Source organism: Tachypleus tridentatus, chromosome 5, assembly GCF_004210375.1.
Source record: "Tachypleus tridentatus isolate NWPU-2018 chromosome 5, ASM421037v1, whole genome shotgun sequence".
Lineage (NCBI taxonomy): Eukaryota > Metazoa > Arthropoda > Merostomata > Xiphosura > Limulidae > Tachypleus > Tachypleus tridentatus.
In genome coordinates this window covers 51,879,332-51,895,689 of record NC_134829.1, presented here as the reverse complement: position 1 = coordinate 51,895,689, position 16,358 = coordinate 51,879,332, and the positions used below count along the sequence as shown (strand labels likewise).

Below are 16,358 nucleotides of genomic sequence, written 5' to 3'. Positions count from 1 at the left end.
GTTTGGTCTTAAACATTAAGTTTTATACCGATTGGAGCGCTTACAAACGACTATTCCAGGAAATGTAATAGGTATTCTGAAAGCTTTACATTACGTTCGAGAAGAGGCTGAAACCAAACGAAGCGGGCTGAAGTTTATGTAAACATAAGGGTATTTTGTTTCTTAAATATGGGAAAGTTTGTATTCATATTTTATCTTATATTATCGGTGCTCTTTTTATATCTATTTCCCTTCTCTAAATAAAGTTATTTTAGCGATTGCTTTAGTAGTCGTGTTGAAAATGTATTTTGACAACGTGAGTCCCTTTTGAACCACTTGGTTATAGCGCCTATATCGCCCTCTAGTGTACATAGCTCTCGATGGTAGCGCATTAACAAGGCAGTACCGTATTTCTTCCTTTTACTTATAACTGTGCCTTAACCAGTAACTTTGAATAAGTCTTATTTAATCAATCAAAAACAAAGTGAAAAACTTTGTATTACGAAAAATGACTGATGTCCAATGTTTCAATGTATACCTCGTTTCTGATGGCTTTATATTAAACATGTTTAAAATCAGAGGAAGGGCTTACCAGCCCGAAACGCCTAGAGCATCAAAACATCTATTTAACGTTAACATTGACACAATTAACGAATTGACACCATCAAGAGAACGAGCTTTAATTAATAACAACGAAATTAACCTCCAAGTTTCACATTGTTGAGTAAATTAGTAGTTATTTTTATTTTCTAGTTCATTTTATAGGCCTAACTACAAGAATAAGTTAAGCGTAACAATGAATAGAAAGAAGTTTATTTTCCAGTAGTTTCTCAATGCATACATTTGCGAGGAAAAGCACGTATTGCCGTGCAGAAAATTGTAACTACAAAATTACGTAAAAACTTTAATTTTAACATCAGGACGATATTTTACAGCTTAGTACTTTTTATTTAAAAAGGCAATGACTGGTGTGTGTGAAGTTATGCAAGCAATAATGCAACAATCCAGTTTTCTCCAATTAATTCATTTGTTACAGAAATCACTTGCATTTGTCAATTGAACACATTTTCATTTCATAATACTCTCCAAAGATTCAAAAATACACATTTCACCACACGTGTGTCCATTTAAAAAATTATATATATCACATTAAGCTAATTTGGACAAAAATATATTCAAAAACATACGTTTTTATTACTTTTAAATTATTTCTAAAAATCAAATTTATATGACACTTATAAGTAATAGAATGCATCACAAATGATAAACAGTTTAAAGTGAATTTTGTTTTTTCTCAGTTGTACTTTCACACTACATGAACAACTGCTAATAACATTATTTTGTTATTACATGTTCAATGTATTTTACTTACATACAGCAATTAGACTTAACTGTAATTTTATTTTAAATTCAAATATACTGTAACACTGGTGCAACACATTTGACTTTTTTTATTTGCACTTAAAATGGAAAAACTAAAACCTCAAATTCTGTTAAAATCATACAGCATTAATGGGGTTAAAATTTAAAATCTGGTAGCTGGTCACCTACTTAACTTCAATATAAAGAAAGAAATCAATGATTTACCCCATTTGTTGTGTATCCTTTGATTTACTGTTTCATCAATAACTCACAAAATCCAGATCATTGATTAAAATGCAATTAGAAACATCCCTCATAATTCATGTCTTTTATGGAATATGTCTGTAGTTTCAACTCACATCCTTTGTCTGACACACTCACAACTGTGACATTTTTTCAAAACTACAAATTCATCACTCTAGTTCTTCTCAACTATAAACTCTTGTGGATTTATTTTTTCAACAATATCTTTTGTGATTAGATGCTGATTTTAAGAGAATGCCTGATACACAAATTAAATAACTACCAGCTATTAATGTGCTCTTTAAATCTAAAAGTCAGAAAAATGAAAGAACAAACATCTTTATTATGTCCAAGTCTGTGAAGGAGATTCAATCTTAATTCAATGTTTTGCTTGAAACAACAAAAAGAGTAGTATGTATTTTGTATCTGAGGTTCTTCACCCATTATAGAAGGGACATAAAACTGAATTCAAACAATGTTAAAAGTAAAATATATAAAACATTCAAGAAATGTAGTCATAACTTACATTTTAAGAGATGTAACTTTTTGACCACACATTTTTTTAAAGTATTACAGGAATAAATAAAGCAGTCAAATCATTAAATCCTATGTTTTGTGTACTTCACATCCTTAGAGTACACATCAAAAACAAAACCCAGTTTGTTTACACAAAGTGAACAAACTAATACAAGTAACAGAGAAAACAAACAATACATGAGGATATTAAACTTAAAAACAAATTAAAATAAAATAACTTATATATGTACATCAACACATTTTTAAATCATACTATAATAAAAAAAAAAAAAATCGCATAATTATGACCAATCAATGAAGGAGAAATATTAGTTTTGTAATTCTTTCAGGCTCTAAACACTGCACCTTTATTACAACCTAAGTAATCTCTTTATAGTAATGATTCTAAATTGTTTACTAGATAATACATTGTTTAAATTACTCACGTACATTTCACAACAAAATATTTGTAACAACATCCACTAAAGATAAAACTTAAATAGTACAATTTAATAAACAACTATGCCTTTCAACAGCAGTAGCTATTTTAAGTTTTGCCTATAGCTGGGAAATAAGAGCTGAAGGACAACTGAACTTGACCAATGGGGACCTCTGGTAGTGAAATAATTCATGTAATATTTTCTTAGCTAGATAACTATGTAGTAGATTATACCAGTCCAGAGTTAAACTATAACAAATAAATAGTTCAAGTGATATTTACTTAACTATAATTTAAATTAAACTTTGTCTTTTCTACTGCTAAATTCTGAATATAAATAACCATATAATGTCCCTCCTTTCACAAAATCTTAGGTAAGTCACAGGAGGAACAACAAAACATGGACACAAAAGTAAAGCCACTGATGCATATGAAACTGAGCAAAAATAGCAACACTTCATTATCAAATTGGTAAATATAATAATGAATAGATAAGTTACATTATAAATATGACAGTTAAGCAATGTAACAAGTTACGATGGTGAATAAAAGTTTGTTTCTTTTTTGAATTTCACTCAAAGTTACATGAGAGCTATCTGGGCTAGCTGTCCCTAATTTAGTAGTGTAAGACTAGAAGGAAGACAACTAGTCATCACTGCCCACTTCCAACGTTTGGGCAACTCTTTTACCAACAAATAGCAGGATTGACTGCCACATTATAATGCCCCCACGGCTGAAAGGTGAGCATGTTTGGTTTGATGAGGATTCGAACCCACAACCCTCGGATTACAAGCTGAGTGCCTTAACAACCTGGCCATGCCAAGCCATAAATAACAGTTTATACTATTGACATGAATGCAAAACAACGTTTTTAAACATCCGTATCCCTCTTAGTAATTTCTTAAACGCTAACTTAGAGGTAACCTAGACAGAAAATATGACCCACTATAAAAATGTTCGAGACATTTAATATAAGCTCTGTGTATACGTTTTAATATATACATATTTTAGGACCCACCTGTTTTTCATATTTAAACAAAAGTTATCTATTCAATGAATTCATGCTTTTTCAGTTTACCTACTTCTGTTTAATATGAAATTATTGTAACAAACAGAAAAAAAAAAAGCTTTGTTATACCCCAAGGTTCCAAACTATGTAACAAAATATTTGTATTTTACATTAAAAATTTACAAAAGTATTAAAGTTCATTAAAAAAAACAACAGACAGTGTTCAAACACTAACCTGTTGAGAAGTGCAAAATATTGTTTATGATTTTTGCCATCATTTGAATAAAAACTTGCACAACTTTCTATAATAAATGTCAGAATTTTTTCACTTTTAAACAAACATTTTCACTCTGTGAATAAGAAATCAAGTAAAATATAAAAAATAATTGAAATTCATATTACTACGTAACAGTAAACCTGATGTGTGAAATGATAACTAAAAAAACTTAGAATTTATATTGTCATTCACACTATTTACTTTAGCACACTTTAACATCAGTGGTTGTTCTCAGTCAACTAGAGATCAGAACAACTGCCAGTTCTTAACTTTTAATCAGTTTAGATACAAACATTTATGAACCAATTTCCATTGAATCCCAACATCAAGATTTGAAGTGTCCAAAGTAGTAAAATAGTCTTTTTTATTAATTGCATTCAAATTCTGCCCCCTCTTTTATAAATAATTCATTTTTTATGGAAGGTCAGTTATCTTTTCCATTTATTTTCTACACACATTCTACAGGTACTTTAATTATCCTTTAATCTTGTACTAAATAACCATTTCTCTTCTAACATTTTTCCCTACAGACAGCTTGTTTAACTTTAAAAACAATGTAACAATTTAATGAGCTAATACTGTGACATCATTGTACTGCTCTTCATATCAAATTCCCTCATTTCTTGAATAACTAAAAATATGTTGATTTGATAAAATAAAAAGAACAAGAAAAACAAACAAAATAGCTGCAAGTATATGTTATTTTTTCCCAATTTTCCGTTATTTGAGACTGTACCTTTTTGAATAATGACAACTTCTGAAATATGGCACAGGACAGTACACCGGTTATTGGAAGCTTAAATTTGCATATCATACTAAACCATACCAAAGCAGCATCCAAAAAGAAACAAAATTATCTAGATAACACAAAGACTGACTTTATAAAGCAGCATAATATACCTTCTCTACAGCACTGACACTCTGCTTTGCTTGATGTTAACCAAAAACTGTTTGTGAATATATATTTGTTCTGTTCAATGAAACGTGATGGTAGTCGTAACTTTTATATTTTTACTAGTAAGCACTGCTGTGGTTCTTATGATGCTTATTCAACATTTAATAACCACAAATGAACCTGTGACAACCTTATGGGAAGCTGTCCTCTTCACAACAGATATGAAGAACTAGCCACATTCTTCAACAAAGCTAGGTTTCAAAGTTCATTATGATTTTGCTTGCTGGAAGAAAATCTGAAAAATTACAAAACTGAGATAAAGGATTTCTTAGGGTAAAAATATCATTAAACAAAATGTCATCAACACTTAGGTAAAGAGCGAGTGTAATTTTAATATTTTATGACTATAGTTAAGCATCATTACTTCTTGTTATATCTTTCAGTTACTACTTTGCTTTACCTTATTTAAGTTAAGTAACCTTATTGTTTATATTTCAGTTCAATAGTTCACATATGTGGCTCCCTCTTTTATGGTACATTCATCTGCTGAGCCTCAAACAGCTACAACATATTAACCTTAGTTAGTAAACAGAAGGAAAAATTCCCATTTGCCACAAGCAGAAACTTCGCTTTACAAATTAATTTTCCTGGTCACTGTTAGACACTTGTTATAATCATTACTTAATTAACCACTGTCATTCTGTTAATTAATTTCTCAAGGCAGTTGACCATAAAAAGTTTCTAGATCAAAGCCAGAAAGAAAAGACAATGTAATATATGTATCAAAAGACATTTGCTTACAAGTTATACCTAAGCTCTCGAGACATTTTAACACAAACCAGAACTACAATTACCACTTTTCTGAAGTTTTAACTGAACATTGATAACATACCCTTAGATAACTCTTAAAAACCTTTGGTTCTGACTTCAAGGCTTGACAATAATCTGTTATTTTCTCTGGCATGATATTCAGTGTGGGAAGATACTGTGTAAGAAGATAGTTTGCAAACTCATTTCCCTAGAAAATGAAACATGAGGAAGGGCAGATATAGAGTCATCAAAATCAGAAAATGTTTAAAAGTACTAAGATGAAAACACAAGAGGTCAATTATTAAATTACAAATTGTGCACAGAACAAATACGAAGGACATACTATGCATGGTAAGCATATTATAGAAACAACATGTAACTGTGTTCCTACATAAACAAAATTAACCATAGAACAAAATTTACTAACTAATGCACTTCCCAAATCTTAAGTAATTCATTTTCCACTAAATTCTAAGGAAAAAAAAATCACAATAGCAGGCCAAGGTACATTGGGTGGAGAAAAAAACGTAGACATGTTTGTAAATGTTGTTAATTTATCTTTTATTATGTAGCAGAAAAAGTGTAAAACTACATGTTTTTAGAATGTACTAAAAACATATGTTCAAATATGATCTCAAATCCTAATTTCAACACTGGTTTTTTCAAGTACCAGAACTTTTCATGACTTTAAGTTACACTTTCTCAAAAAAAATATGTGAACTGATGTAGTTTCTTACAGCTTATTCCATGTTTCTGTGCAACTGTGGAAACATTAAAAGATATCTTAGATATAAGATAACTGATATTATGGAATAGCCACGTCAATTATCCAATATCAACCAGACTGACAATTTAAGAGCTCAGTTAAACCGATTAATGAAAGACAGTAGGCCAAACAAGGAAAATAAATTTTTTGAAGGATTCAGAGAAGGATGGAAGTCAATCACTCAGGAATATCTGTACAAACGTGTCATGTTGATGTGAAGCAGTACTGACGTCCAAGGGAATAATGACTAAATAATAACTTGTGAAACTGGTTTGTGTTATTTTTAGTTTCATTTTTGTTTGTTTATTACAGAGAAACTTATTTGATCAATTTGTAGATTAATTGGAATAAGAAAACTACAGAAAGAAACTACAACAGGTGTACAATACCTTTGATGAGAAAATGTAACTAAAATCATAAAAAGTTCAGGTATGTACAATAGTCAGCGTTAAAACTAGCATTTTAGATCATATTTGAACAGATCTCATCAAGTGTGTTCTATAAATATATATATAGTTTTACAACATTAAGGAGACCACTTTTTTTTGTCAACCCCCTGTACCTATGTACATTCACACAAATTTATAAAGGTTGGATGTTTTTTTTAAAGAACCTAAACTTAATTAATATTCACTAAAACTGTAACACGAACTTCAGGTAAGTCTACAATCAATAAATAGTTTTACTTGCAAATACTTTTCAGTTGCAACAACACTTCTTGAGTCTTCTAATTGTTTAATTACGATACTCTATTTGGTTCTTAGATGTTCTTGTGTGTTCACAATACTCTCTGAAATTCATATTTTCAGCAACAAATACTAGCATCATACTTGTTAACTTTCCTCTGTCTAATGAGATATAATCACGCAAACTGACTAAAAGAAACAGGTAACAGATTACAAAGACCAGTTATCAAACATCCACTTCCTTCAGTTTTTCTCTACACCATGGCTAATTATACAGGATTTTGTACACTGGTCAAAATGCTATTTTTATAAAACTATATTTTGTTGTTTTTCTACCTTTCATAAATAAGAGGTGGAAACTTCACACAGTCTCCCCCTTTTAGGACAGGCTAAGTTTACAGGAGGTGTATAAATTTAATCATTAAAATTATACTTGTTATATGACATTAGTGTTAGATCTATTATATTTTACACTTAAAATTTTTTATTTAGTCCCTTAAAGATTTCCATAAAATAGAACAGTGGATAATGAAAGTATTTCAACAACACTATTTCACACATCCATTACAGACATGTTTTGCTCAAATCATAGTTGACTACTGTGCTTATTTCAGATGGTCTGAAGAACTCTGGATTGAATGAAACATTGTCAGCATAGTTAGAATACAATACTCTTCCAATTCTTAAACATACCCAAGAGACTACGTAAAGAATGTAGTGTCAGAAACGTAATAGGGCTAAAAGTAATACTTTTGTTCTATTCTCAGTTTCCAAGCTTTCATTCAGTGAACTATGTACTTGAAACTAATCCAAAAGAGCTGGGAAAAAATAGTTTATAATCAAAACTCTAGAGACATTTACGTTTTTAGCTAAGCCTATAAAACCTGTCACCATTATTTAGCTGTTGATCACAAGAGATATTTATAACGTCTACTAAATCAAACATTACTCACCCTCTTTTGATATATTGTTCGTAAACACAGTGCACTCTCGGACAGGGCCTAAAAATGGAACTTATTACTACTTTTATTTTAAGACTGACATTTTTGTTTCATTAAGAAATTCCTGTAAATGGTAGTAGTAGCAGTACAAGTAACAAATACACTGTATGAATATGTATACATATACATTTCACAACTACATAGCACGACACAGAGAAACAAACTAATTTATATTATGTATTATTTGGTTGAACTAAAGAAAAGAGGTTAAGTTTTACTGTATTAATACAGAACTATATATAGTCATGAAAGATGTGTATTCTACTATACAATTAGGACATTTTGAAAAGGATCCAATGATGTGTGTTAAATCTTTGTACATATAATCAAACAGCACCTACAGCCTTTCTGCTTTTAAACATATAACTTGTACCAAACACTAATAATACTAAACAGCATAAAATACATACAGAAAGTTTTAAAATATTGGTCTAAATTTATTAGACTTGTAGTCCTATATTAGTTTTTTTGTACTAACTATACATGATCTCTGCAAATTGTATGTTTAATGAAACGTTAATAACAACCAGTTTATGGTGTTTACTTACTAATATTGTTTGAGCATCTGTGAGGTCAAAGGTCTCTTTTAAAGGTGCAACAAAACATGCTGGGACAATAGATTTGTACATAAACTCCACAAATGCTGCTTCCCCATCAGGCCCACCTAGGTATACACCATCATCCTTACAAAAACTCCAAAGCAAATAAAATGTCAATTTTTTTTTAACCAAGATCTGAACATTCATACAATTATTTTACTTCTTTATTTTGAGAAGTTTATTGAAAGTTTGTTACTCTAGATTTAGTAATTCTTTGTTTTTTTCTGAATTATACAGCAATTTTGTAGCTATCTAATTTAATAAAAATAACAACTAGATACTAACAAATCCAATGGATATAAACAAGTGATATAATCATACAATCCAAGAATTTACTATTTTTTGATAGCTTAAGGAACTCCAAGATATGGTCTTGTATGATTTTGATCAATATGTTTTAGAAATAGAGGGTTATAGGCTGTTTAATAGGGATATAGTATTAGAGAGGTTGGGTTGAGAGGTGGCTTTACATGTAAAGTGCAAGTTACATTCTGTTGAAGTTGAAAATATTAAAGATAATAGCAGGAAAATGAATCAAATTGAGTTTCTATAAAGTGGGTATAAAGGAAAAAACCTTTTTAGTGGTAATTTGTTACAAACCACCAGATGATACTGATGAAATTAATGAGAAACTTTATAATGAGATAAAGATGTTAAATGTTAATGAAGTGACTTATTTCAGGCATATAAACTGGGAAATGCTGGAGTAAAACTGTGAGGGAGAAAGGTTTTCGAAAACTGTTCAGGTTGGCTTTTTCACCAATTAGTCAAGGAACCTACTAGAAACAATGTTATTTTAGACTTATTGTTAATTTCTAATATAGAAATGATTGAGAGGATGGAAACATCTGGGCATTGCTTTATTTGGTTCAACATTCTGATCAATATGGAGATAATAAATAACATTTTGGTTACAAATTTAAAAAGGTTAATTTTGAAGGTAAATGACAAGAATTATCTGTTGTGAATTGGGTAGCTGTTATTTGATGACACTGATCGGATGTGGAAAACTTCAAGATAAAGTGTTAAATATTCCAGGTAAATATATTCTTTATAGAAAGATTAGGGAAGCTGTAAGTAAAAAAAAACCAGGTTAACTCACAAAGGGTATAAGGATAAAAGCATTATAAATTTAAATTGACTGGTATGACAGGAGAGTTAGGAGATTATAGCAGTTCATGAAACAGGAAATTAAGACATAAAAAGGACCTATGAGAAAATGTTGACTAAAAATTAAAAATTAACAGTAAGGATTTTTTTAAATACATTAACGGTAAAACCCTTGAGGGATGATAAAGGAAGGTATTTGATGGTTAAGAGATGGCTGGGCTATCAAATTTTGCTTTTTTATTAATGAAGATTTAATCAATGTTCCACATTTTGATCAGTTGATAAACAGAAATGAGATCAAACAAGATGACTGCATTAATTCTGAACTGGTTAAGGAAAAAAAACAAATTTAAAAACGTTAAATCTTCTGGACTAATGATATTTTCCCAAGGGTTTTGAAGATGATTAAAGATTGGATATACGAGCCAATTGATAATTGTTTTGTCAAACCTTGAGTAGTGGGCAGGAAACAGAGGACTGGAAGTTAGTTAATGTAACTCCCTTTCAGTAATTATAGACCCATTAATCTTACATCAGTTGGGAGAAAAGTTGTGGAAAGTCTGTTGAAAGATGCTTTTAAAGTTACTTAACAGAGTTTAAAATTACATTGGATAGTTAACATAGTTTTACTGAGGGAAAACCTTGTCTTTCAAATCTTTCAATATTCTTTGAAAAGGTTACTGCTTATGTAGCTGAGGATAAAGATGTAGATCTGGTGTATCTGGATTTTCAGAAAGCACTTGATGAAGTGTCACATAAAAGGTTAGTAAAGAAAGTTACATCTATAGATATAGGGGACAAGTTCACTAATTGGATAGAAGAGTAGCTTTATGGAATAAAGCAGAGGGTTGTTACAAATTAAGTTCAGTTACACTGGATTAATGTCACAAGTGAGGTTCCTCAGGGCTCAATCTCAGGATCTTTCCTCTTTTTGGCTGAGATCAGTTGCATAGATGAAGGAATAGTTGATAAGTTACTTTAATTTACAGATGATATTAAGGTTTTGGGTTTTGCTAGCTCTGAAGAGGATGCTGCTACTTTACAAAAGGATTTAGATAATTTAGTGAGTTGGACAAATAAATGATAGAAGGGTTTTAATTATGCAAGATAATGTATACAGGTTATCATACTTTGAATTATAAGTATAATTTGGATGGGAATATCCTTAACAGTATCATGAAAGAAAGGGATCTTGATGTAATAGTGGTTGATTAGTCTTTAGAGCCATCCAAGCAGTGTGCTGTTATCAGCGGTACAACAAACAGGATTTTAGATTGCATCTTCAGAAATATTGAATACAAGTCTAAAGATGTTAAAATTTCGTTGTATAGGTCACTGGCTAGGCTAAATTTAAAATTGCATGTTCACTATTGAACTCTTCACCTTAGGAAAGATATTGAAGTGTTGAAAATGTTTCATAGAACAGTCACTAAAATGGTGCCTAGGATGGAATGGTTGTCTTCCGAGGAGAGGGAGATCCAATTGTGGTGTTTAAGATTGTAAAGGGAACTGATAGTGTTAATGAGTGATCTATTTTTCATATTTAACTGTGAGAATAGTAGGACTAAAGGACACAAATATAAATTTTGTCAGGGTAGAAGAGATTTACAGTTACAACAGTTTTATTTTTCAAACAGCATGGTTGGTCTTTGGAATGGGTTATCTTCAGATGTTGTAGAAGCAATAAATTTAAATGAATTTAGGTAAATTTAAGTGAGCTTAAGAAAAAGTTTGATGTGTAAGTTAATGTTAATATTTTTGAAACTATTTTCATTTAGTTTAAAGTGTGGAACAGTCAAGATGGACCAGTAAATCCCATACTGTTCCAAAACCTTATGTTATGATTTTAACAAATCACACACACACACAAATATAAAGTAATATATTTATATTATCATTAATTTATAACCACACCTCATACCAGGAACTGAAAATGTTATTTCTATAGTTATGAAAAATACTTTGATTTTCTTTTTAACCAGAACAAGAACAATTTATTTTTGTTGAGAAAAATTACCATCAATCATAACAAGAAAATTAATTATGATTAAGAAACAGTTGAATAAAATGTGAAATTGATTTGCTTGTATTTTTCATAAAGCTACACAGAAATGAATGCCAACTACTGGGCTACTCTTGTTAGATTGATATAAAATAGGGTTTAATAGTCAGTGTTATAATGGATTCTCAACAGTAATTATCCACATGCATTTCCTCCATATTAATTATAACATACCCCAAAATTCAACCATTTTCCTGAGAATGCTGAAACATGTCTTCTGAGCCTGAAAAATGTACATATTTGGGTCTATGAAAAAGTGCCAATTTTTCTGAACAATACATAGAAATTAATGAAGTATGAACAATATAAATGTTTGTGTTCACTCAATACAACTAAGTTAACCAAGCTCTGTTGCTATGGTTACAACCACTATGGGTTGTTCAACATGCCTGATCTGTGCTAGTTTATGAAATATTTCAACAAATTTGTACAACTAAGTCACTTCTTATAATTGCAAGGTAGTTTTTTTTATCCATGATTAAACCGGAAAATAATGTAATAAAAAAAGATAATTAACACTGATATGGATATTTTAGTTTTGTGCTCTATCAAGTTAGAAAAAATGTTTTCTCAATCCATTTTTAAGAGTGCTTATTTAGAAACTTTAGTACATAGCAAAAGTACGATAAATTTAGTTGATGTGTTTACAGGTCAAAATCTATAGCCAAAACATTTTTGACAATCAGATAAACTATACAGGTTTAGACAAGCTGAAAAACATCAGAGGGCTACAATATTATGAAACATAACTGACTAAAAATGTCCTAAATAAACTAAGTAACACTGTGAAATGAGGTCCATATTATTTAAAATTATAACACGCATTATCTGAGGATATTTGTCATGAACTAACAGATTATGTTGCTGCTTCTCTGAATTTTAATTTAATAAAATCTTATAATAAGAAAAATGAAATCAAAACTTTTAAAAACTTCATAATTTTAACAACAAAAAATAATATTATGCTATGATTTATAAGCATAAGAAACCAAAACACTTATAAAGACTTACAAAACTCCAGATATTTTTTCATACACACTTCTTAATAACTATTATGTTACACTGGCGTTAAAAAAAAAAAAAAAATAAGTATTACGGTTGAAAACATTTTTTTTAAAGTAACTTGCCACCTACACCTGAAAACTGTTACTTGGTTTTTCCTTCATAACTTGGAATCTTATTATGGACAACTAGAAAGCCCAATTGAGGTTTTGATTGGATGCTAAATACCTCTAATGGTAATAAAACAATATTAATGTAAGAACACAATGTTGAAGTAGAAACAAACTGATTTTATCCAGCAAACTTTAGAGCAATTATTCCCCATCAGGCTTAATAATATAGCACTTTAAATACTCTTGAAAACAGCAGTAAAAACACCTTTGGAATGAATAAGCCAGTTTGTATATTTACAATTATTGTATTTTACTTCCTTTTCCTCCCAACATTGCACAGACTACAGTTACTCTGGAAACTATCATTTCCACAACAATACTAAGAATTTTCTTAATTTCTCAAACTGTATGTTAGCTCATGCATTGTATGAAAAAAATGAAAGAGTTATTCATTTATCAGCTCCCTGTTGTCAAAATACTGTGTACACTTTTCTGGACATGCTGTTCTAATGGGTCTAATATTTGTATTAAAATCACATTGACTGAGTCTGGATTTTTTTTCCTATTCCAGACAAGTTTAGTACTTTTTTACATATTCACCTCTATGTGTTTAAGATTTTCATAGGGTCTTGAGTACTGTATCTGTAGCCATGCAGCTATTCAAATACTAGATAACCAACTCTTCACAGGAATCTTAAAACCATATGTGAAGTATAATCTACCATTCATTGTACTGCTTATTCTACAGTTATCACCAGCAACACTGAGCAAGCAAACAGTTATCGCCAGTAACTCTGGGCAAGGTAAATCGAAAGAAAAAAAAACTAGACTTCTAATAGTGGTGAAGTATATATTAAAAATGTCCATGTTCTGAAATGTTTCTTCACACAATTATTCTACATTCATACTGGAATTTCTAAAGTCACAAGAATAAATTAATGTCATCAATCGTGCATATTCTTGAAATTTGTACACAAGTACAGGATTCCTTTGTAATTAATATTACATAATGTATTTTTATGAAATAAGACTTAATAACTAAAACTCTTATAAAGTTGAAAACTTATGAGATTTGTTTCTTTATGATAAAACGACTAAAGCTATCCGACATCATCCTTAATTTTGAACTGTGGATCATTTATTACTGGGAATGATTTTAACGTCTTTGCAGTTAAAAAGACAAGCATGCTTTTGGGCAATGAGGTTTTAATTCCATGGCTTTTGGACAACTTTATATTCTCTTCAAGTCAATACTTTGAATATTTTTCACAATACATTAAGTACATATAATTTACCAGCAGTTCTTGTTGGTCTATCTCTTCCATTTTAGTAAACTTTCCTGGGTAAATACAGCCTCTGGCCATCTATTATTAAAATGTCATTGGTCTATCTCTTCCATTTTAGTAAACTTTCCTGGGTACATACAGCCTCTGGCCATCTATTATTAAAATGTCATTGGTCTATCTCTTCCATTTTAGTAAACTTTCCTGGTACATACAGCCTCTGGCCATCTATTATTAAAATGTCATTGGTCTATCTCTTCCATTTTAGTAAACTTTCCTGGTACATACAGCCTCTGGCCATCTATTATTAAAATGTCATTGGTCTATCTCTTCCATTTTAGTAAACTTTCCTGGTACATACAGCCTCTGGCCATCTATTATTAAAATGTCATTGGTCTATCTCTTCCATTTTAGTAAACTTTCCTGGTACATACAGCCTCTGGCCATCTATTATTAAAATGTCATTGGTCTATCTCTTCCATTTTAGTAAACTTTCCTGGGTACATACAGCCTCTGGCCATCTATTATTAAAATGTCATTGGTCTATCTCTTCCATTTTAGTAAACTTTCCTGGGTACATACAGCCTCTGGCCATCTATTATTAAAATGTCATTGGTCTATCTCTTCCATTTTAGTAAACTTTCCTGGTACATACAGCCTCTGGCCATCTATTATTAAAATGTCATTGGTCTATCTCTTCCATTTTAGTAAACTTTCCTGGGTACATACAGCCTCTGGCCATCTATTATTAAAATGTCATTGGTCTATCTCTTCCATTTTAGTAAACTTTCCTGGTACATACAGCCTCTGGCCATCTATTATTAAAATGTCATTGGTCTATCTCTTCCATTTTAGTAAACTTTCCTGGTACATACAGCCTCTGGCCATCTATTATTAAAATGTCATTGGTCTATCTCTTCCATTTTAGTAAACTTTCCTGGTACATACAGCCTCTGGCCATCTATTATTAAAATGTCATTGGTCTATCTCTTCCATTTTAGTAAACTTTCCTGGGTACATACAGCCTCTGGCCATCTATTATTAAAATGTCATTGGTCTATCTCTTCCATTTTAGTAAACTTTCCTGGTACATACAGCCTCTGGCCATCTATTATTAAAATGTCATTGGTCTATCTCTTCCATTTTAGTAAACTTTCCTGGTACATACAGCCTCTGGCCATCTATTATTAAAATGTCATTGGTCTATCTCTTCCATTTTAGTAAACTTTCCTGGTACATACAGCCTCTGGCCATCTATTATTAAAATGTCATTGGTCTATCTCTTCCATTTTAGTAAACTTTCCTGGTACATACAGCCTCTGGCCATCTATTATTAAAATGTCATTGGTCTATCTCTTCCATTTTAGTAAACTTTCCTGGTACATACAGCCTCTGGCCATCTATTATTAAAATGTCATTGGTCTATCTCTTCCATTTTAGTAAACTTTCCTGGTACATACAGCCTCTGGCCATCTATTATTAAAATGTCATTGGTCTATCTCTTCCATTTTAGTAAACTTTCCTGGTACATACAGCCTCTGGCCATCTATTATTAAAATGTCATTGGTCTATCTCTTCCATTTTAGTAAACTTTCCTGGTACATACAGCCTCTGGCCATCTATTATTAAAATGTCATTGGTCTATCTCTTCCATTTTAGTAAACTTTCCTGGTACATACAGCCTCTGGCCATCTATTATTAAAATGTCATTGGTCTATCTCTTCCATTTTAGTAAACTTTCCTGGTACATACAGCCTCTGGCCATCTATTATTAAAATGTCATTGGTCTATCTCTTCCATTTTAGTAAACTTTCCTGGTACATACAGCCTCTGGCCATCTATTATTAAAATGTCATTGGTCTATCTCTTCCATTTTAGTAAACTTTCCTGGTACATACAGCCTCTGGCCATCTATTATTAAAATGTCATTGGTCTATCTCTTCCATTTTAGTAAACTTTCCTGGTACATACAGCCTCTGGCCATCTATTATTAAAATGTCATTGGTCTATCTCTTCCATTTTAGTAAACTTTCCTGGGTACATACAGCCTCTGGCCATCTATTATTAAAATGTCATTGGTCTATCTCTTCCATTTTAGTAAACTTTCCTGGGTACATACAGCCTCTGGCCATCTATTATTAAAATGTCATTGGTCTATCTCTTCCATTTTAGTAAACTTTCCTGGTACTATACAGCCTCTGGCCAT

At 30.9% G+C, this 16,358-nt stretch overlaps 1 protein-coding gene across 5 annotated transcripts in view; it reads right to left on the bottom strand.

The window, feature by feature from the left end:
- Positions 1-776: 776 nt before the first annotated feature.
- LOC143251167 (exportin-T-like) overlaps positions 777-16,358 on the bottom strand; it is a 65,534-nt gene continuing 49,952 nt past the window's right edge. For all 5 annotated transcript variants that reach the window (XM_076502565.1, XM_076502568.1, XM_076502566.1 and 2 more), the window contains exons 23-27: positions 11,929-11,977; positions 8,532-8,647; positions 7,936-7,983; positions 5,613-5,738; positions 777-5,015 (exon numbers count right to left, since the gene is read on the bottom strand). In XM_076502565.1, coding sequence (XP_076358680.1) covers positions 4,989-5,015; positions 5,613-5,738; positions 7,936-7,983; positions 8,532-8,647; positions 11,929-11,977 — 366 coding nt within the window. In that variant the 3' untranslated portion in view covers positions 777-4,988. The remainder of the gene's footprint in view (positions 5,016-5,612; positions 5,739-7,935; positions 7,984-8,531; positions 8,648-11,928; positions 11,978-16,358) is intronic.